Below are 24,200 nucleotides of genomic sequence, written 5' to 3' on the forward strand. Positions count from 1 at the left end.
GAAAATTTATATACAATTATCTAAATAATTATTAATTATTTAAAATAAATTATATAATAATTCTGAAATCCTTCTTGGATACAAGCCAGATTCAGTTCCTGCACATGAAAGCGAGCGGAGCAGTGCGTGGTCGAATGGTTACGCTGTCCGCTTTGTAAGCGGATGATTCTGGGTTCGATTCCCATCTGCTCCAACCTTCCATCGGATGAGGAAGTAAAATGTCGGTCCCGGCCTTGGTTGTTAGGCCGTTAAGTCATTCGAGGTGTAGGAGTCGTCTCCATGCCATAAGTACAAACAACACACCAAACCAAGCCTACTCCGGTGGAATCGCTGGCGGCGGTTGGACTCGCAATCCAAAGGTCGTCAGTTCAAACACTGGGGTGGAAGGTTCCTTGGAGTAGAAAGAGGTTTGGGTGCTCTCCCCATTCAAGCCTTCGGACTCCTAGGTTCGAGCAGAAACTTGCAATAGAGACCACAAAAGACCCGGGGGTCGTTAATGTGGATGGTTTGATTTTGACATGAAAGCGATAAGATTTGTAGTTCTATATCTCTAGAATATAAATTCACAATTTGGCGTAAGGCAACGTGAAATAAAAAAAATAGAGTAAAATTAAATATATGAAATAATTTATAAAAATATTCTTAAATCCTTCTGAGAAACGAATCTGGTCAGTTCCTGCACATGAAAGCCATGATTACTTTTTCAAAACAACCAATGCGCTATGGGTTTCAAATGTACATACCTTTTGAAAAAGTAAGCAAGAAATATCCTAGAAACATTTACATTTATTTCCCTGTCCGACAAAAGGCGAGTCGTGGGACCTTCTGGGATCGAACCCTGGCAGACTTTGTGAGAGACAACCATGCTTATCCCTTCACCACGGGTACCGCAATTAAAAAAAAAACCTTCTGGGATGGGAGTCTGATTCAGTTCAAGGTTCCTGGTCCTGTTAGTGGTCAGAACTTGTTGTTTTATATTCCAAAAATATGTATTAAACGAATAAAGTCATGTTGATTTTTTAAATTCTATAAATCAAGTAAAATTAATTTATTGAAATATATTATTTATTGCAATATATTATTGTAAAAATACCTTCTGGGATGAAAGTCTGAATCAGTTCCTTTTCATGTTAGTAATCAGAATTTGTTGTTTTATTACCCAGAGGAAAACATTTCTAAATCCTTAGAAACTCAGTATGTTTGAAACAGGGGCGCTCAAAGTTTTTGGAGGCCGGGCGAAATTTGAAGCTCAAATGAGCTTGCGGGCCAAATTATCAAAAAAAGGTTATTGAAAAAAAATAGATTACATTATTTTAATTTAAAAGATTTAATTTGTCAATTCAAAATAATAGAAACCACAAACTAACGGTTTTCTATCGGTATAGTTGATTATATTGTTTCAGGTATTTGAAAAAAAGTTTTTAGCTGAATGTACTTGTGTTTTCAAAAAAAAACAAGCTTTTGTTTTTATATTTGGAAAATGGTGACATTACATGTTGAATAATTCATCTAAAGGCGTAATTTTATGTATAAATGAAGTGTGGTTAATGAAAAATCGTTGAGGGCCATAATTTCAACAATTCAATGAAAAAAATGTTAGAGAATGTTTTAAGCTTCCGTATAGTCAAACTGCAATCATTATAATCAAAACAAAAAAAAAGATTCGACAAAAAAAAAAACATTTTAGCGAAAAAACATTTATTTATTTCATCGAAAATTCACTAAAATTCATTTTTTTAATAAACCCAAACATGCTCAAATGATTCTAAATGCAAAGGAATGCATATTTAATAAATTTCAGCTGATTGCATTTAAATTTTTTTTTTGATGTTTTGAAGTTTTTTGAAAATATATTTTTGCTCCTGGTTTTTGAGCCATTTTTTTTATAATTGTGGAGGGGTGGGTTGATCGACGAAAGCTTTGTAAAATATTTGCAACAAACTTGATCCTCCGATTTCCACATTTTGTCTGCCTAAATCAGTTGGTAGTCAATCAGATTCGTTATCTAACTGTAATGAGTTCGAATCCCGAAGGAAGTGCAAAGTATGTTTGAGGGTCAGTTCATAAAAGTGTCATTATGACTTGCAAATTAATAAAGAAAACTTGCATTTTTGCAACTATTACAGAATCCTGCCTAAGTCAAATTTGAACGTTTTATTAGTATTTCTATAAAAATTGATGAAAATTTTGACGATATTTACTAGTTTCACTCACATTGAAACGTGTGAAATTGTTTTTTAATTATAAATTATTTTGAAAAAAAAATTTGTATCCTAAAGTGGGGATCAAAATATTGATAAATCATAAGTTTTTTTATTAACAAAAAATAAAAAAAGATTAGTATACAAAAGTTTAAAATAAACCATAATTTTGAAAAAGTATAAACTCACTTTACAAGTGGTCAACGGACCATTTTACATGATCATTCAAAATGGGTCCGCGGGCCACAAAATATCACCTCGCGGGCCAAACTTTGGTCACCCCTGGTTTAAAATTAAAATTTAATTAAAAAATCCTTCTGAGATGGAAGACTGATTCAGCTCCTGGTTGATGTTACTAATCAAAAATTGTCTATTGTGTGCTATCTTGTGACAACGACCAAGTAAAAAGGAACTACGTGTCACAAGTGTGCACAGATTTCCCAAACAAACTAAAATAAGCTTAAATCAAGAGTTTAACCGACTTTATCAGTATATTTTTAATAACAAACGATTGCATTGCATTTAAAAATGTGTTAAAAGTAAATTTGTGAAAAACAAGAAATAATTTCTACATTTTTCAACAATTTGTATGACAAGATAGCAAGACGATTTTTGATGAGAAATCGGTCTATGGCATGTGTCAGGTGTGATCCGAGAAACGGAAGCGAATATCCTAAATCGGGTTATAGCATCTTATAGAGTTTGTTAATTATAACAAAACGTTATCAATAACTAATTTTTGACCAAAATGGTCTATGTCACAAGGTAGCACACATCAGTTATTATCATATTGTCTCAGAAGTATAAATTTATAAATTGGTAAGACCGGGATGGGAGATTGATACAGTTACTGGTTATGTTAGTAATCAGTATTTGCATTTCTACATCCCAGAAGTAAAAATTAACATATCGGCATACGGCCATGTCAAATTTATTAAAATCTAAGATCTTAGAAACTCTTTTATTTATAATTCATAATTGAATGATTTAAACAAACGTCTGGCATGAGATTCTGATTCAGTTTTTGTCATGTTGGTGATCAGAATTTCAAGATTTTTTTTATTTGGTCCTATAAACATATGAAACACAATAGCTTATAGGACCTTTTCAAAAAAACTCTTGATTTGTAGTTTTATATCCCAGGAGATATTCAGAAATTGGCATAAGTTCATGTCAAATTTAAAAAATATTTAAAATTTTGGAAACATGTTTTCGAAAATATTCAGACAGAACTGATTAGATTTTCTCTAAAGTTTGTATGGAGAATTTGGGTGTTCGTCGGTGTTGCATAATACAAAAATTTCATGATTGAATTGGAATTGACAACTTTCGAAGAGGAATTTGTAAAATGGTTTTCTTAGTCGGGAGGCCAAATTTTTGTGTGTTTTTTACCATTTTTTCTGAAACTTTGGGAAACCTTTGACTAATTTTGACACGGTAGTAAATTTTTCATCAAAATGACAATTCAAAATTAATGTTTTATAGGAGTAGGAAAATTTTGAATTTGTTTTTTTTTAAGACAGACCACCCGACCTGTTCGGCTCAATTTTCACATTAATGATCGTTAGAATAACAGTTCTACATTTTTTCATGGTTTATATGGTGGAATCAGTTTTCAGATGACCAGTGAACATAACTTTGGCAAAAGATCGAACAAATATTTTTTCGTGTCATTTTTGTGTAAGTTTTAAGTAAAAAAGTGATCCAGATGCAGATAACATGACTTGTTAAAATATTTTTCGTAAAACCGATTCCACCGGATAAACCATGAAAAATGGGCAATTGTTACAGTCATCCCACATATTCGGAACAGTTTACAGATCTGCCAATGATCAACAAATCATAGAAAATCGATAATTGAACATAATGATTTGCTTTTACCTTCTTGTGAAAGCTTTTCTTGCGATCTTTCGATTGATGTATAGACCGGCTGTACAATTTTACGTTTCATATCAAGTTTTTAAAGAAAAACATTGTCCCATCAAATCCACAAATTCGGAACACTTTTTTCTTACGATGTAAACAAACTTTTTTTTCTCTCCAGGAGTACATATTTTTTACAAAATAATGACTTCACACTCTGAAACCAATAAAACTCATGCTTAGTAATGTTTTATGAATGGTCTGATAACTTTTTTTGTGAAAATATCAGTTAAATTCAGGTGTTCCACAATTGTGGGAGGCACAATAACATCCCACAATCATGGAACAGGCAATTTGGAGGCAGTTTTTGCTGCTCTGGATAAAATAGTCTTGAAATGAAGTTTTTTGTTCAAAAAGTACTTTTTTTACTAGTGAAATAGCAAGAGAATGTCCAAATAAAGGTCCTAAAAATAGTAGGGTCGACAGAAAAGATGCATTTTGCATCCTATTGACAAATTACCAGAAAAGTGTTCCGAATTTGTGGGTGTTCCGAATATGTGGGATGACTGTACTTTGACGATGGAAAATGTGAAAATTGAGCCAAAAAGATTGGGCAAGCCTGCTCTTAGGATATTGGAGAAAGCTTTTTTTTTCGGGAATGTTTTTTTTTCGGGATACCAAACGTAATAATTTTTGTAGCTCTTAATTTTATGTTTTATTAAATTTATAAACAAAACATTCAAAATAACTTTTTTTTCTAATGGTACGTACTTAGATTGACGAATCATTTGATAGTTTTGATGAAACTCTTGGTTGACTTTTACGAAGTTTCGTTTTAATATATTTTTTCAATCTTTGTTATTTCATATCCTTGGCACAGAAAGAACTTCAAACATATGCCGTTCATCAAAGTATTGAAGTGGTGAAGAAAATCACTGTTCACAAAAACACCAAATGTTGTTATTCTTGTGCAAATAACAGCGACCGAAATGTTCCGCTGGTTGCCCAGTAATAGATGATAAAATACAAACAACATGGTCAAAACAAACCAAAATCATGTATGTGGAAGCCCACACAATAGGGAATGTGGGGCAAGTGTAACAAGCTAAGGAAATTCTGTTTTTCAATGTTAAAAAACGATTTTAAAATTTTTGATTTTCCGTACGTTCTACTCAACTAGTGGGGCAAGACGAACAACCCTTTGGGGCAAGAGGAACAATGCATGAAACAACATGTAATGCATTCGGCAAAAACGCTCAACCAAACCACAAAACGTAGTACTAGGTTTCTGTCAAACTTTAAATTGTTTGCATGTTTCATTACAAAATCTGCATAGTGACCAAGGGATGTAAATACTTTTTTTACATACTGTATATTATACTCTATCTTAAAAAAATATATATGAAACAACCAATTCTGATCACTAATATGACTAGGTACTTAATCAGACACCCATCCTAGAAGGGGTTTTAAATTATTCATATTTTTTCTTTTTTTTAATTTAAAAAAAATCATAAAATTTTAAATTCAACGGACAATGAATTCTGATCAATAACAAGACTAGAAACTGACTCAGACTGTTATCCCAAAAGTTTTTTTTAATTAATAAATATTTTTTTCAAACAACTATTTGTTGTTTTTTGATTTGGTATGGTATTATACCAATTTGTGAATTTATACTAAAAGGTTTAAAAAAAATCTGATCACTTACATTTTCAGGAACTGAATTAAACTCCCATCCCAGAAGGATATTAAAATAGTGGTTGAATCACTATTACAACCTCAAATAAATATTCCCAATATACTACAGGCGCCATATTGGCCGCCACCATGGATTTCTGGATTTCGGAATACTTTGGAATAGTCTTAGTGTCATATTCGTGTTCAGCGACCTCAAATTAGATAGATTTGAGTGGTTGAATCACTATTACACCCTAAAATATATGTTCCCAATATTCTACAGGCGTCATGGATTTCTGGATTTCTGAATACTTTGGAATGTTAGAATATTCCTCATATTCATACCGAGTTGCTTTGGAGGATTTGAACAGTGCGCGTCGCGGTTATCACGCAGGATTTTCGCTGCCGTTTCCGTCTTTGTTTTCCCCCCGATTGTGTGTGTATTTCGACCGGGTGATTTCGCGATTGTTTGACAGTTGCTTTGGAGGATTTGAACAGTGCACGTCGCGGTTATCACGCAGGATTTTCGCTGCCGTTTCCGTCTTTGTTTTCCCCCCGATTGTGTGTGTATTTCGACCGGGTGATTTCGCGATTGTTTGACAGTTGCTTTGGAGGATTTGAACGGTGCGCGTCGCGGTCATCACGCAGGATTTTCGTTGCCGTTTCCGTCTTTGTGTTCCCCCCGATTGTGTGTGTATTTTGACCCGGGTGATTTCTCGATTGTTTGACAGTTGCTTTGGAGGATTTGAACGGTGCGCGTCGCGGTTATCACGCAGGATTTTCGTTGCCGTTTCCGTCTTTGTTTTCCCCCCGATTGTGTGTGTATTTCGACCCGGGTGATTTCGCGATTGTTTGACAGTTGCTTTGGAGGATTTGAACGGTGCGCGTCGCGGTCATCACGCAGGATTTTCGTTGCCGTTTTCGATTGTGTGTGTTTTTCGGTCCGGGCGGTTTCGCGTTTTCGCATTTTATTTGGTTTTATCTTTCCACAGCCGGCTGTCTAAGATTGAATCATTTAGGCTAAACTCAACACCAAATAACCGGGAATAATCTCATCCGCCAACTCCGACTGTTTGCCTTGAGAATGCATAATACATCACACTATTAAACAAAATTTATTGATTATTGGGTCGCATCATCATCCTCTATGTTGAATCCTGGCCATTACCCTTACCCACTAACAAAATCCCAAGTAGAAGTAGTTTTCCGGCACACGTGGGGGTGTGGATATCGTATAGAACCCACCCTTGGTAGCAACCTGTGCTAACTAACATTCCCGTCCCAATCCCCCGAGATCTACAAACTGACATGGCGGGCGCCGTTGGTGGCCAATGACTGTTACCTTTTTGATTCAGATCTAGTTTTAATGATCTTGATGTTTTATCTTTTCAACGCATTCATACATGCTGTTGATAAGGGAAACACCATTAGATCGTTCAAGCGTATGGTCGGTTGTATTGATAGGATATTACGGTCCTGTTCAGCAACGGAGAAGGACAACCATGGGTGGTCTCTCATGCTCATGCTCATGCTCATCCCAGAAGGATATTAAAATAAGATTTATAATTTATTTAAATTTACTAGTTTTACCAGATTTATAGATTTTTGAAATTCAATATGGCCTTATGCTAAGTTGTGATTTTATACTCCAGGGACAACCAGATTTTATAACTAACCTGACTTGAATCTGATTTGGATTCTAATCTCAGAATTTTTTTATATTAAAAAAACTAAATTCAAACAACTGAGTTTCCAAGCTTTTTGCTACTATTGTAATTTGACACTGCAAGAATATAAAAAATCTAATTATATTTCCAAGAACTGACTCCCAGACTCCCTTCCAAAATGGTTTTTTTTTTACAAATGTCAGACGTTCCAAGATTTTTTGATAATTTTAAATTTCACATCCGTTATATTATTATACTTCAGGGATCTAAAACAATAGAATCTGATCACTAGTTTGACCAGGAACAAACTCAGACTTCCATCGCAGAGATTTTTTAAAATTATTGATAATTTACTAGAAATGACTGACCTTCTAAGATTTTTTTATCAAGATTAAATTTCACTATGTAATTAAGCAAAATTTTAATTTATACTTTATAGATATAAAACAATAAATTCTCATCACTGGTTTTACCAGGAACTGACTCAGACGGCCAACGCAGAAAGTTTTTGAAATTATTTAATAATTTACTAGAAATATCTGACCTTCCAAGATTTTTTATCAATTTTAAATTTCACTATGTAATTTAGCAAAATTTGAATTTATACTTTAGAGATATAAAACAATAAATTCTGATCACTAGTTACAAAAAACTGACTCAGACTGCCATCGCAGAGAGTTTTTAAAATTATATTGGCAAAATTTTAATTAATATTTCAGAGATATAAAACAATAAATTTTGAATACTAGTTTGACCAGGAGCTGGCTCAGACTGCCAACGCAGAGAGTTTTTGAAATTATTTCATAATTTACTAGAAATGACTGACCTTCTAAGATTTTTTTTATCAATTTTAAATTTCACTATGTAATTTAGCAAAATTTGAATTTATACTTTAGAGATATAAAAGATTAAATTCTGATCACTAGTTTTACCAGGAACAGACTCAGACTGCCATCGCAGAGAGTTTTAAAATTGTTTAATAATTAGAAATGACTAACATTCTAAGATTTTTTTTATCAATTTTAAATTTAACTAGGTAGTTTGTCAAAATTTGAATTTATACTTCAGAGATATAAAACAATAAATTTTGATCACTAGTTTGACCAGGAACTTACCCAAACTGCCACCACTAAAATTTGTTTAAATTATTTAAAAATTTATTGGAAATAACTAACGTTCCTAGATTTTTTTAACAATTTTAAATTTCGCTTGGTAATTTGGCAAAATTTTAATTAATATTTCAGAGATATAAAACAATAAATTTTGAATACTAGTTTGACCAGGAGCTGACTAAGACTGCCAACGCAGAGAGTTTTGAAATTATTTAATAATTTACTAGAAATGACTAACCTTCTAAGATTGTTTTTATCAATTTTAAATTTCACTAGGTAATTTAGCAAAATTTGAATTTATACTTTATAGATATAAAACAATAAATTCTGATCACTAGTTATAACAGGAACTGACTCAGACTGCCATCGCAGAGAGTTTTTAAAATTATTGAATAATTTACTAGAAATGACTAATCTTTCAAGATTTTTTTTATCAATTTTAAATTTCACTAGGTAATTTAGCAAAATTTGAATTTATAATTTATAGATATAAAACAATACATTCTGATGACCAGGAACTTACCCAAACTGCCATCACCGAAAGTTTTTTAAATTATTTGATAATTATAGGAAGAACTGACGTTCCAAGATTTTTAAACATTTTTAAATTTTGGCAAAATTTGAATTTATATTTCAGAGATATAAAACACTCAATTCTGATCACTAGTTTTATCAGGAGCTTACCCAAACTGCCATCGCAGAGAGTTTTTTTTATCAATTTCAAATTTTACTTGATATTTCTAATTTATACTTCAGGGATACCCAAGTAACCGCGGGACTCTAAAACTTAACATTAAATCCACTCTATATCAAAAAATAAAGTAAGCTATTTACAGTCACATAACTCTATATTCCCTTGTAAAGTGAGTTTAAAGCCAAAAGTGGCGACTGCAACAGTGGATATAGAGTTTACGTGCATTGGAAAAGCACCTTAAAAATGTCAAAAGAAGAAAAAGCTTTTGCAACGCGCCATCTGTTGTATATTTGATTGGTGAACTTTTTCAAGTTCAGATGGCGCGCTACCAAAGCTTATGTGTTTTTTGTGATTTCTTCCAATTTGCTGCTCCGGGTCCGGGTCGGTCGGTGATGATGTTGTGATGAACTCCAAGATTATGATGCCGTGCACTAACTAACTGCTCTGTAAAGTAAAACGCTTTTCAACGAAGAAAATTGTCGATGTTGTCTTCCCCAGAGATCGTTCCAAAAGTGCACCTGAGTAATCAATTTAGAAACTCCTTTCTCCGATCGCTATTTATTTATTATTTTAAACATTTTCAATACACAATCACTTTTAACTTGAACACAAATCACCATTTATTGGATTTTAAGCAGCAGCTGGTTTTGACAAAGAACTTTTTTCTTGCCTGAGATGGTTCTCGTCCCGTCACACGTAGACTAGTCTTGTAGTCTTGTACTTTCAACTAGGATAAGTCGATGGGAAAGCCCGGAATTCTGGGAGTATGCTGAAAATTTTCAATAATGTTTTAGTAACAAGTAATTTCCACTGCAGTTATCACCAGCTTACCCATCATTATCACAGTTTAGGCGAAAAATTCAACACCAAAATCAACACTTTGAATATTTCAATGTCGCTTTTGTTTACAATTTAATGAAGCACTCGAACAGTTGATATAAAGTTATTTTAGAGTAACATGAATTGTCAAAGTTTTGAAACTTTAACCAAAGCTTATATAGAGTTAGAACTCTAAAGTAACATTATAATTTGCATTTTAGGGGCTCAAAACATGGAAATAATGATTTAGTGTTGATTTACAGTTCCGATTTAGTGCTTGTGGTTACTTGGGTATGAAACAATAAATTCTGATGACCAGTTTAACCCTTTCGAGCCTGAATTTTCAAAAAAATATTTTTTAATCTAATGATGGGAAAATGATTCTTAAGACCATACGAAAATTATAGGCTAGTTTTGAAAATTTTCATTTTTGGGTCATATATGACCCATCAGGCTTGAAAGGGTTAATCAGGAACTGACTCAAAATGCCTTTAGCGATATTACGCTCCTTACCGTTTACGTTGCGTTCGTTTAGATGAATGCAATATTTTGCTTGCAATAATTTTTGTAACCCATATTTTTGTTAAAGGAAAAAGGAAATTATTTAATTTTTTTCATAAACCAGATTACGAATTCAATTAAATTATTTTACTATGAAAAAGGAGGAATAAATAATGAAACCCGCCATTTCAAATTATTTGAAAGTTATCTTAACATTAGCAATTTATTTCTTTAAATTTAGTTGACTTTGTCGATCCTTTGTCGCTCCCACGATTCAGTTTCTTTTCATAATAAATTTCTAGCAATTAGAAGAACTAACATTGATTTTGTAATACAAATAGAATAAATTGATGTTATTCATTTCATTTGCCATTTGAAAATAAATGGGTTTCCTGTTTTTATCAGAACATTTTTCTTGTCTTTGAAGTTGTTATTGCCTCAACGGGCGTCTAATAAAAAAATATAGAAAATTATGTTTGCTTATTCCAAACAACAAAATTGACTTCGAAATTTATTTAATTCATCATTTTGATGATATTGAAAGCGTACAATGTATTTTCTTAGAGATAATAGAAAAATGTGTATGTCAGGGATTGATGTTTTTGTATAACATTCCTCAAATTGTTTGATTATTTGACTCGTCTTCATCACTCGGTAAGGCACTGTTCAAAATATATTTTTATGTTTACAGATACACAATTTCAAATTACTACATTTGAATGAAAAAAGTGTTTTAAAATGTATTTTACACTACGTCAGTTGATTAGCAATCAGCCTTCGAAGTATTGACACGGTTCGTGAGGCTGAGTGTGTTTTTTTTAGTTACTGTAAATCGAAATAACGATATACAGTCATTTTACTTACATTCGAATCATGCTTATCAATGTTTTTGTAAATCAAACCTTACTAAAATATTTGCCAAAACAATATTTGTCACAAAAACTGTCAATCCAAAATGATTATTTTTTTCATATTTCGAAAAACCCGTTTACGCTTTACTAACACCAACCACACTGCTTGAAACTATTTAAAAAATATTTGTTTTGAAAAAATATTAATTTCTTTATTTTCATACTGATAACAATACTTTCCACTGCACGCAGTTCGTGCGAACAGTAACTGAGCCACGCCAGCATTCAAAACGAGAGCACGTGGCGCGCGCGCATCGCAGTAACCTATGAGATTTTTCGCGCCAACTAGCCGGCCCCGCGGCTTTGCCTTTCACCTTAAATAAAAAAATATTGGCAGATAAATTTCCATTGCCGAGAATAGATACGATTTTAGACCAGCTAGGAAGAGCTAAATATTTTAGCACCCTAGACTTGACATCTGGATTTCACCAGATTCCTTTAGAGGAGGAATGTAGAAAATTTACTGCATTCTCCACGGATACTGGGCACTTCCAATTTTTAAGATTACCGTTTGGTTTGAACATTAGCCCAAATAGTTTTCAAAGGATGATGACCATTGCAATGGCAGGTCTCACTCCCGAAGTAGCTTTTATTTATATTGACGATATTATTGTCATAGGATGCTCAATGAGACATCACATTAAAAATTTAACTACTGTTTTTGAAAGATTGCGACATTACAATTTGAAGCTTAATCCTTCAAAATGTAAATTTTAAATCTGAAGTAACTTATCTGGGGCACAAAGTCACAGATAAAGGAATACTCCCAGATGATTCTAAATATGAATCACTGGTTAAATATCCAGTGCCGCAGAATGCTGACGAAGTTCGAAGATTCGTCGCATTTTGTAACTACTATAGAAAATTCGTTGAAAATTTTTCAACAATTGCTCACCCTTTAAACCAGTTATGTAAAAAGAATTGCAAATTTGACTGGTCTGTTCAGTGTCAACTCGTCAACTCGACACACTGAAACACAAACTACTTTCACCAAAAAATTTTACAATACCCTGATTTTGCCAAAACTTTTATTCTCACAACGGATGCTTCTAACGTCGGTTGTGGAGCAATTTTATCCCAAATCACTAGTGAAGGCGATCGACCGATAGCCTACGCTAGCAGAACTTTTTACACCTGGTGAGAAAAATAAGTCTGTTATTCTCAAAGAACTAACAGCAATCCACTGGGCAATTAACTACTTCAAACCATATCTTTACGGAAATAGGTTTGTAATCAGAACTGATCACAGACCACTTGTACATTTATACGGAATGAAAGACCCAACATCCAAATTGACACAAATGCGTTTGGATTTAGGAGAATTCAATTTCGATGTAATATATATAGCTGGTAAGGAAAACGTGGGTGCGGACGCGCTCTCACGAATAGTTATAACAAGTGAACAACTACAAAATATGCAAATGCTCGTAGTAAACACGAGATCAATACAGAAAACGAAAAGCATGCAAAGCACGCAGGTTGATACTAGTATCACCTATCAAGCGGCTTATACAGTTGAAAACATTAATGAAACGAGAAAATTATGCGCTTTACGTGTTGTCAATAACACTTTACAGATCTATAAAAACAAAAAAATAATGATGAAAATCCCATTTCAGCCAGAAAATGAAAGTCCAACTTTAGAGATGACTCTTTCAAGGCTTGAAAAAGAATTAAAGAAAATGAGAATCGATCGAATATCTCTTTCAACGGAAGATGAAATTTTCAAAAAAGTAACAACTTCTACATTTAAAATTGTAGCTAATAAAACTTTTCAAAGTCTACAAATTTTAATATACAAACCACCAATGTATGTAGATAACAAAAATAAAATTCAAGAAATCTTACGAAATTTCCACAATACACCGACAGGAGGACACGTAGGACAAACTAGAATGTACCTAAAGATCCGAGACCTGTATCGGTGGAAAGCAATGAAACGTTCTATTACACTTTTCGTTCAGGCCTGCGAACTGTGTAAAAGAAATAAAATTGTACAACATACTAAAGAACCACAAATAATAACAACAACTCCGAGTAAACCTTTTGAAATCATTACAATAGATACAGTAGGACCCCTACCAAAAACCAACAACGGCAACAGATATGCAATAACAATTCAGTGCGAACTAACTAAATATATAGTTCTTGCACCAATACAAAACAAAGAAGCTAACACTATAGCAAGAGCCATAGTAGATAACTTCATCTTAATTTATGGAATTTTTTTGGAAATCAAAACCGACCAAGGTACCGAATATAATAACGAAGTTCTTAGTCAGATTTGCAAACAATTGAAAATAAAACAAACTTTTGCAACTGCCTATCACCCACAAACCATTGGTGCTCTTGAAAGAAATCATAGGTGTTTAAACGAATACCTACGATGTTTCGTTAACGAGCATCAATCGGATTGGGATGATTGGTTGAAATATTATCAATTTAATTACAACACAACTCCACATACTATTCATGGGTACACACCTTATGAATTAGTGTTCGGTGTTAAAGCAAACTTACCACATAGCAATAATCAAAGAAATCTAGATCCAGTCTACAATTTAGAAGCATACCACAATGAGTTGAAATTTAGATTACAAAAGAGCCAAAATTTAACAAAGTCAATATTAGAACAGCAAAAACAAGAAAAAACTCAAATTTGTAACAAAATAATTAATCCTATCCACATACAAATAGGCGATCTGGTTTATCTAAAAAATGAAAATAGGAGAAAACTAGATTCATTTTATCAAGGTCCATTTAGAATCACACAAATCAGAGATCCGAATTGCGAATTAGAAGAACCTATAACAAAAAAGAAAACAATAGTGCACAAAAATAGAATAATCAAATAAACCACCGAGCCTAGCATCAACAATGCAGGTAAATTTTTCCCAGCAATAGACTACGGAAGTGAAAAAATACACATACACAATGTAACAAAACACAATGTAACAAAGCAAACACACAACAACAAAAATTCATAAATATATCAAATAAATTGTAAATGGCTACTGGAGAATGGCAAAGAATAATTTTACTTCATAAAACTATTCTTTTAAAGGGGGAAGGTGTAATAGTCTGAACACCACTGCATTCCCAACATACCCATTCACACTTAATTTCCATTTTTATTACCATGCCCGGACCTCGCACAACAAGACCAGGTTTTGTCTTTCCAAACACAAACCCTGCCTGGCTGTAGAGCCCACACACAGTTAGAACCACTTGGCGCAAGCATAATTGCTGATGCTTGCGTATAGCCTTTTTCGAACCATATTTCGGTTCATCGACAACACAGCGTAACAAAATATTTTTTTTATTTTTTGGCAGCACGAAAAAAAATGCTCCTCTAGGGTTCGGCTTCCCGAACAAAATGCAACCTGGCGCATATTTTTATTGTTATCCTAACTCGAGATATTCAATGCAGAAGTTTTGCATATGAATCACCCCCCGTCGGAAAATATTTTTTATTTTGTTTTCTCTGTAACTTCTGATCAATTAGGTCTTTTTGGACGCTTCCGGTGTCATTCGACGGTAAATTGTTAGAAAAACTCAAGATTTGGTCCCATTGGCCGGTTCCCGTAACCGGTTCCGGAGGAAATCCGGAATATTGGCCAAAACTGTGCAAAAACTTCAAAATTTTGAAGTTTTTGCTCTTAATGCGAAGTGAACGCACTATAGCATAAAACAATCTATACAAACTAAAAAAATGTTGGTCCCAGCATGTTTGAAGGTGTTTAATTGAAAAGGTGGCCATTGAGAACCGGTTCCGGTCAATCCGGATCCGGAAACTCCGGAAAAAATAAGCAATATTTTCACAATTCCAATGTGTCAGACAGATATAAATAAAAGTGTTGTTGAAGCATTCTTTGCTACTTCATATTCATATGACCACAAAAACATGGCCAAGTGGCCAACGGGAACCTGCTCTGAATGTTCCGGATCAGGGAACCTGTGGAAATTATATTTTTTCATTAATTTTATGAAGCAGTTTTTATTAAGACATTTTCAATGTATCTGGAAAAATCTGAATTGATTCAAAATCAAAATCAGAAATGTGGCCAAGTGGCCAACGGTAACCCGTTCTGAATGTTCCGGATCATGGAACCAGTGGACACTTGACTTTTTTAAATTTTAAAGGCAGTTTTTATTAAGAAATTTTCAAGGTTTCTGGAAAAATATGAATTAATCCGAAATCAGAATCAGAAATGTGGCCAAGTGGCCAACGGGAACCCGTTCTGAATATTCCGGATCGGGGAACCAGTGGTCACTTGAAATGTGCATTAATTTAAAATAGCGTCTAGTTTTCTAGAAAAATCAGAATTAATTAAAATCAGAATCATAAATACGGCCAGGTAACCAACAGGAACCCGTTTTATATGTTCTGGATTAGGGAACCAGTGAACATTTGAAGTTTTTATCAAGTTTTCAAAAAACATATTTAGATTAATGAAATTTAAAAATTCCTGTAAAAATTAAGAACATATTCGATATCAGAATTAGAAATATTGCCAAGTGGCCTACGGGAACTCGTTCTGAATGTTTCGGATCATGTTACCAGAGAAAACTTGAATTTTTAATTAATTTTAAAAATGCATATTTTAATTAATGAAATTTTTAAATCCCTGGAAAAATCTGAATGTATTTAAAATAAGAAAAAAAAATGTTGCCAAGTGGACGACTGTTCCGGATCAGGGAACCAGTGGTCACTTGGCATATTTTAATAAGGAAATTTTCTAGATTTCTAGAAAAATCTGAATTTATTTGAAATCAGAATTCAAAATGTTGTCAAGTGGCCAACGAGAACCTGTTCTGACTTTTTTATTATTTTTTTATTATTTAAAAAATATATTTATCTTACTGATTTTTTTATTTTTTGAAAAATCACAATTTATTTGAAAACAGCATTAGAAATGTTTCCAAGTGGCCAATGGAAACCCATTTTGAAAGTTCCGGATCAGGGAACCAGTAGTCACTTGAAATGTTTATTAATTAAAAAAAGCATATTTTAATTAGGAAATTTTCTAGTTTTCTAGAAATAGCAGAATTAATTCAAAATCAGAATCAGAAATGTGGCCAGGTGACAAACAGGAACCCGTTTTAATTGATCCGGATTAGGGAACAAGTGAATATTTGAAATTTTTATCAAGTTTTCAAAAACATATTATGATTAATGAAATTTTAAAATTCCTGTAAAAATTCAGAATTTATTTAAAATCAGAATTAAATATGTTGCTAAGTGGTCAACTGGAACCCGTTCAGACTGATCCGGATCAGGGAACCAGAAGACACTTGATTTTTTTATTAATATTAATAAAGCATATTTCAATAAATGACATTCAATAATTCCACTTAAAATATTTAAAATTTTAAAATTCCTTTAAAAATTCAGAACATATTTGAAATCAGAATTAGGCAAGTAGCCGACGGAATCCGTTTTGAATGATTTGGATCAGGAACCAGAGGACACTTGAATTTTTTTATTAACTTTAAAAAGCATATTTTAATAAATGAAATTTTTAAATTCCTGAAAATTTTGAATATATTTAAAATTAGACATAAAAATGTTGCCAAGTGGCCAACTGTTCCGGATCAGGGAACCAGTGTTCACTTGACTTTTTTTTATTTTATAAAGCATATTCTAATTATGAAATTTTCTAGATTTCTAGAAAAATCTAAATTTATTTGAAATCAGAATTGAAAATGTTGTCAAGTGGCCAACGAGAACCTGTTCTGACTAGTCACAATTTTTATTATTGAAATAAATATATTTATTTTACTGATTTTTTTAAATTTTTGGAAAAAAACACAGTTAATTTGAAATCAGAATTAAAAATATTTCCAAGTGGCCAACGGGAACCCATTCTGAATGTTCCGGATTAGGGTACCAGTGGACATGCAGGGTTGTTACGGGAAAGTCGAAAGAAAATCCGCGCCAATTCCGCGCTGACCGAAACCTCAATCCGCGCGAAATTCACGCCATATAAAAAAATCGCGACAAACATTCAAGAAACATTATTTCCAAAGAAAAACTAATAAAGAAAGTATTTGATAACAAAATTTAACTCGTTTTATGTTTGAAGGAGTGATAGCAAAAAATCCTTTTAAAAAATACCTAAAGAGTCGTCAAGAAAAGTGTCACCAAAAAATTCTTTTTGCGAATCAGAGGGACACTACAATAATTTTGACCAATATAAACGAAATAGAAAATTATAAACCAATATAAACAAAATTTAAAAATCTATTAAATGAAATTTAACTTCAAAAATATGAGCTCAAAAAAACAAAATCTAAAATTTGAATATAATTGAATTTTAGATTTAGAAATTCTAAAACTTCAAAATCTATGAATTTTAATACAGATTATATTCCATATTCCACACTTAATTTCGAATAATTCCGAAACAAATTGCATTTCCAATATTTGAAATATTTTCTTCCAAAAATTAAAGATTTTAGAAATTTAAGAATTTAAGAATTTAAGAATTTAAGAATTTAAGAATTTAAGAATTTAAGAATTTAAGAATTTAAGAATTTAAGAATTTAAGAATTTAAGAATTTAAGAATTTAAGAATTTAAGAATTTAAGAATTTAAGAATTTAAGAATTTAAGAATTTAAGAATTTAAGAATTTAAGAATTTAAGAATTTAAGAATTTAAGAATTTAAGAATTTAAGAATTTAAGAATTTAAGAATTTAAGAATTTAAGAATTTAAGAATTTAAGAATTTAAGAATTTAAGAATTTAAGAATTTAAGAATTTAAGAATTTAAGAATTTAAGAATTTAAGAATTTAAGAATTTAAGAATTTAAGAATTTAAGAATTTAAGAATTTAAGAATTTAAGAATTTAAGAATTTAAGAATTTAAGAATTTAAGAATTTAAGAATTTAAGAATTTAAGAATTTAAGAATTTAAGAATTTAAGAATTTAAGAATTTAAGAATTTAAGAATTTAAGAATTTAAGAATTTAAGAATTTAAGAATTTAAGAATTTAAGAATTTAAGAATTTAAGAATTTAAGAATTTAAGAATTTAAGAATTTAAGAATTTAAGAATTTAAGAATTTAAGAATTTAAGAATTTAAGAATTTAAGAATTTAAGAATTTAAGAATTTAAGAATTTAAGAATTTAAGAATTTAAGAATTTAAGAATTTAAGAATTTAAGAATTTAAGAATTTAAGAATTTAAGAATTTAAGAATTTAAGAATTTAAGAATTTAAGAATTTAAGAATTTAAGATTTAAGAATTTAAGAATTTAAGAATTTAAGAATTTAAGAATTTAAGAATTTAAGAATTTAAGAATTTAAGAATTTAAGAATTTAAGAATTTAAGAATTTAAGAATTTAAGAATTTAAGAATTTAAGAATTTAAGAATTTAAGAATTTAAGAATTTAAGAATTTAAGAATTTAAGAATTTAAGAATTTAAGAATTTAAGAATTTAAGAATTTAAGAATTTAAGAATTTAAGAATTTAAGAATTTAAGAATTTAAGAATTTAAGAATTTAACAATTTAAGAATTTAAGAATTTAAGAATTTAAGAATTTAAGAATTTAAGAATTTAAGAATTTAAGAATTTAAGAATTTAAGAATTTAAGAATTTAAGAATTTAAGAATTTAAGAATTTAAGAATTTAAGAATTTAAGAATTTAAGAATTTAAGAATTTAAGAATTTAAGAATTTAAAATTTAAGAATTTAAGAATTTAAGAATTTAAGAATTTAAGAATTTAAGAATTTAAGAATTTAAGAATTTAAGAATTTAAGAATTTAAGAATTTAAGAATTTAAGAATTTAAGAATTTAAGAATTTAAGAATTTAAGAATTTAAGAATTTAAATTTAAGAATTTAAGAATTTAAGAATTTAAGAATTTAAGAATTTAAGAATTTAAGAATTTAAGAATTTAAGAATTTAAGAATTTAAGAATTTAAGAATTTAAGAATTTAAGAATTTAAGAATTTAAGAATTTAAGAATTTAAGAATTTAAGAATTTAAGAATTTAAGAATTTAAGAATTTAAGAATTTAAGAATTTAAGAATTTAAGAATTTAAGAATTTAAGAATTTAAGAATTTAAGAATTTAAGAATTTAAGAATTTAAGAATTTAAGAATTTAAGAATTTAAGAATTTAAGAATTTAAGAATTTAAGAATTTAAGAATTTAAGAATTTAAGAATTTAAGAATTTAAGAATTTAAGAATTTAAGAATTTAAGAATTTAAGAATTTAAGAATTTAAGAATTTAAGAATTTAAGAATTTAAGAATTTAAGAATTTAAGAATTTAAAATTTAAGAATTTAAGAATTTAAGAATTTAAGAATTTAAGAATTTAAGAATTTAAGAATTTAAGAATTTAAGAATTTAAGAATTTAAGAATTTAAGAATTTAAGAATTTAAGAATTTAAGAATTTAAGAATTTAAGAATTTAAGAATTTAAGAATTTAAGAATTTAAGAATTTAAGAATTTAAGAATTTAAGAATTTAAGAATTTAAGAATTTAAGAATTTAAGAATTTAAGAATTTAAGAATTTAAGAATTTAATAATTTAAGAATTTAAGAATTTAAGAATTTAAGAATTCAAGAATTTAAGAATTTAAGAATTTAACAATTTAACAATTTAAGAATTTAAGAATTTTAAAATCTAAGAATTTAAGAATTTAAGAATTTAAGAATTTAAGAATTTAAGAATTTAAGAATTTAAGAATTTAAGAATTTAAGAATTTAAGAATTTAAGAATTTAAGAATTTAAGAATTTAAGAATTTAACAATTTAACAATTTAAGAATTTAAGAATTTAAGAATTTTAAAATCTAAGAATTTATTTTTTTGCGATTTTGAGATTTTTGTTTTTTTTTTTGCAAAATTGTTTTAAATTTTATATTTTTAGTTTTCAAATAGTGATTTTTTTCAATTTTGATTTTTTTAATTTGAATTTTTCTATAAATTTTGAATTTTTGATTTTTAAGTTTTTTGGAGATTTTTAAAATTCTGTATTTAGATATAATCCAATTTTAATTACAATTTTAGAAATTCGAAAAAAAATACATCTGAATTTAAAAAAAAAATTGTTCAGAAAAACTATTAAAATATAAAAAAAAGTTTCGAATTGATGAAATTTGAATTTTGAATAATGGAGCATTAATTTTTGAATGTTCTGATCTTTTTATTTTTCGCCAAAAATGTTTAAATTTGAAAAAAACATTACTCAAAACTCAAAATAAATTACATATTCAGAGGCGGACATATTAAGAAATGAGTTAAGTGTAGCACTAATTTTATTTGATAATTTAAAAAATAATCTCTACATAATCTTCATCTTAATTTTTCGACGGTTCGTATTAAGAAAATACAAACATTTTCAGAAAAAGAAAAAAACTATTAATGAGAAATTTACATTGCAATCAATGGAAAAAAACAAATTCTCGTAATTCTTGATAATATTTTTCTTAATAACTTAAAAGTAATTCTATATATTAAATTAATAAACATTGGAACAGGATCTCGTTGGCTACTTGGCAACATTTTTAATTCTGATTTCGAATATGTTCTGAATTTTAACAGGAATTTTACAATTTCATTAATCAAAATATGTTTTTTGAAAACTTGATAGTAATTTCAGATGTTCACTGGTTCCCTAATCCAGAAGATTCAAAACGGGTTCCTGTTGGTCACCTGGCCACATTTCTGATTCTGATTTCAAATAAATTGTGATTTTTTTCCAAAATTAATAAAAAAATCAGTATTTTTTTTAAATTAATATAAATTGTGACCTGTCAGAACAGGTTCTCGTTGGCCACTTGACATTATTTATATTCCTAATTTTAAATAAATTCAGATTTTCCAGCAAATTAAAAAAATTAAAATATGCTTTATTAAAATTAATAAAAAAATCAAATGTTCTGGGACTGGTTCCTAATCCAGAACATTTCATACGGATTTTGTTGGTCACCTGGCCACATTTCTGATTCTTATTTTGAATTAATTCTGCTATTTCTAGAAAACTAGAAAATTTCCTAATTAAAATATGCTTTTTCTAAAATCAATAAACATTTCAAGTGACACTTGGAAAACATTTCTAATTCTGTTTTCAAATAAATTGTGATTTTTTCCAAAAAAATAAAAAAAACAGTAAAATAAATATATTTTTTTAAATAATAAAAAAAAAATAAATAATAAAAAAGTCAGAACAGGTTCTCGTTGGCCACTTGACAACATTTTGAATTCTGATTTCAAATAAATTCAGATTTTTCTAGAAATCTAGAAAATTTCTTAATTAAAATATGCCAAGTGACCACTGGCTCCCTGATCCGGAACAGTCGGCCACTTGGCAACATTTTTTCTTATTTTAAATACATTCAGATTTTTCCAGGGATTTAAAAATTTCATTAATTAAAATATGCATTTTTAAAATTAATTAAAAATTCAAGTTTCCTCTGGTAACATGATCCGAAACATTCAGAACGAGTTCCCGTAGGCCACTTTGCAATATTTCTAATTCTGATATCGAATATGTTCTTAATTTTTACAGGAATTTTTAAATTTCATTAATCTAAATATGTTTTTGAAAACTTGATAAAAACTTCAAATGTTCACTGGTTCCCTAATCCAGAACATATAAAACGGGTTCCTGTTGGTTACCTGGCCGTATTTATGATTCTGATTTTAATTAATTCTGATTTTTCTAGAAAACTAGACGCTATTTTAAATTAATGCACATTTCAAGTGACCACTGGTTCCCCGATCCGGAATATTCAGAACGGGTTCCCGTTGGCCACTTGGCCACATTTCTGATTCTGATTTCGGATTAATTCATATTTTTCCAGAAACCTTGAAAATTTCTTAATAAAAACTGCCTTTAAAATTTAAAAAAGTCAAGTGTCCACTGGTTCCATGATCCGGAACATTCAGAACGGGTTACCGTTGGCCACTTGGCCACATTTCTGATTTTGATTTTGAATCAATTCAGATTTTTCCAGATACATTGAAAATGTCTTAATAAAAACTGCTTCATAAAATTAATAAAAAAATATAATTTCCACAGGTTCCCTGATCCGGAACATTCAGAGCAGGTTCCCGTTGGCCACTTGGCCATGTTTTTGTGGTCATATGAATATGAAGTAGCAAAGAATGCTTCAACAACACTTTTATTTATATCTGTCTGACACATTGGAATTGTGAAAATATTGCTTATTTTTTCCGGAGTTTCCGGATCCGGATTGACCGGAACCGGTTCTCAATGGCCACCTTTTCAATTAAACACCTTCAAACATGCTGGGACCAACATTTTTTAGTTTGTATAGATTGTTTTATGCTATAGTGCGTTCACTTCGCATTAAGAGCAAAAAACTTCAAAATTTTGAAGTTTTTGCACAGTTTTGGCCAATATTCCGGATTTCCTCCGGAACCGGTTACGGAACCGGCCAATGGGACCAAATCTTGAGTTTTTCTAACAATTTACCGTCGAATGACACCGGAAGCGTCCAAAAAGACCTAATTGATCAGAAGTTACAGAGAAAACAAAATAAAAAATATTTTCCGACGGGGGGTGATTCATATGCAAAACTTCTGCATTGAATATCTCGAGTTAGGATAACAATAAAAATATGCGCCAGGTTGCATTTTGTTCGGGAAGCCGAACCCTAGAGGAGCATTTTTTTTCGTGCTGCCAAAAAATAAAAAAAATATTTTGTTACGCTGTGCAATTGGCCGGGACGCTGACTCCTGCTGAGCCAGCGCAAGGGTTCAACCCAGTACAAGCCAACTCCAGAAGTCTATACTGTAGCACGTAAGTGTCACCACTCAAATTACATGTGATGCAACAAATTTGACTAGTATAAATAAAAATGAGTCTTTTCGGCTGGAACATCAAGGCGACTTGTCTACTTTATTTCGAGCTCCGAGCTGGTTACTGCTCCTCGCAGTCTACCACACCTTGGATAGCTCTTAATGCAAATAAAGTCCCTGCAGGTTTCCCCGCGGTTCTTACGCCTCGTAGTGCCGAACGTTTGAGATATTATACAAGGTCGACGGCGAAACACCGCCAGCCGCGTTTGAGGCCCGACGTGAGTGCAGAAATCGAGGTCATGCGGACAGCCAATCATTAAATCTCTTTTCCTAGGCGCACACGGAGGCAGGCCAGCGCCGTGTCGAAGGACGAGCCCGATCTAAAGCGGACGCGCGAGGCAAAACTCGAGAGTGGAGGCGGCAGGAGAGACGCATCGCATGCCAAAAATCACAAGTAAGCGAGGCATTGACAATTGACGCTGTACTTCCACTAAGATCACCCTATTCACAGGAGATTGAGGGTCACCACACACACGCACGACTGAAGCGAGATTCAGTGTCAAGGTCACGCCGACGAGGAAGCAAGTCGTAAGTTAGCTCCAGGCAGGTGGTGCACCACCAATACTAACAAAGGGCTCTCTTTAAACAGTGAGAACGGTGCTCGAAGCACGCGGAACACCACTAGAGGACCTGAAGCTAAAAAGAACGCCCCCGAACCGTACGGGGTAAGATTGAGCCTGAATCAAGGAGTAAGCACATGGAGCTGACGACTTTTGTTTCCACAGGGCGTTTATACACCGTTTGCTTTGTGCTCGAGGGCCGACCGACTGCACAGGTCGTGCCGCGGCAGTTTTGTCAGCGAATACCATCGGCGGAGATCGAGTAGAGGCGTCGAGAAGAGGCCGTCGAAGTCGCGCGTGGCGCAAGGACACGGAGGGTGCCAACGTCGTACGCAAACGCCCAAACATCGCAC

At 31.1% G+C, this 24,200-nt stretch overlaps 1 protein-coding gene across 1 annotated transcript in view; it reads left to right on the top strand.

Moving 5' to 3' along the window:
• The window catches only part of LOC119769068, a 48,199-nt gene extending 24,433 nt beyond the window's left edge, over positions 1-23,766 (top strand). Inside the window, exons 3-5 of the mRNA XM_038260964.1 lie at positions 23,465-23,505; positions 23,562-23,681; positions 23,739-23,766. Of these exons, the coding sequence (XP_038116892.1) occupies positions 23,465-23,505; positions 23,562-23,611 (91 nt within the window). The 3' untranslated portion in view covers positions 23,612-23,681; positions 23,739-23,766. The remainder of the gene's footprint in view (positions 1-23,464; positions 23,506-23,561; positions 23,682-23,738) is intronic.
• The last annotated feature ends 434 nt before the right edge of the window (positions 23,767-24,200 follow it).

The sequence above is a fragment of the Culex quinquefasciatus genome, chromosome 3 (assembly GCF_015732765.1).
Source record: "Culex quinquefasciatus strain JHB chromosome 3, VPISU_Cqui_1.0_pri_paternal, whole genome shotgun sequence".
NCBI classification, from domain to species: domain Eukaryota; kingdom Metazoa; phylum Arthropoda; class Insecta; order Diptera; family Culicidae; genus Culex; species Culex quinquefasciatus.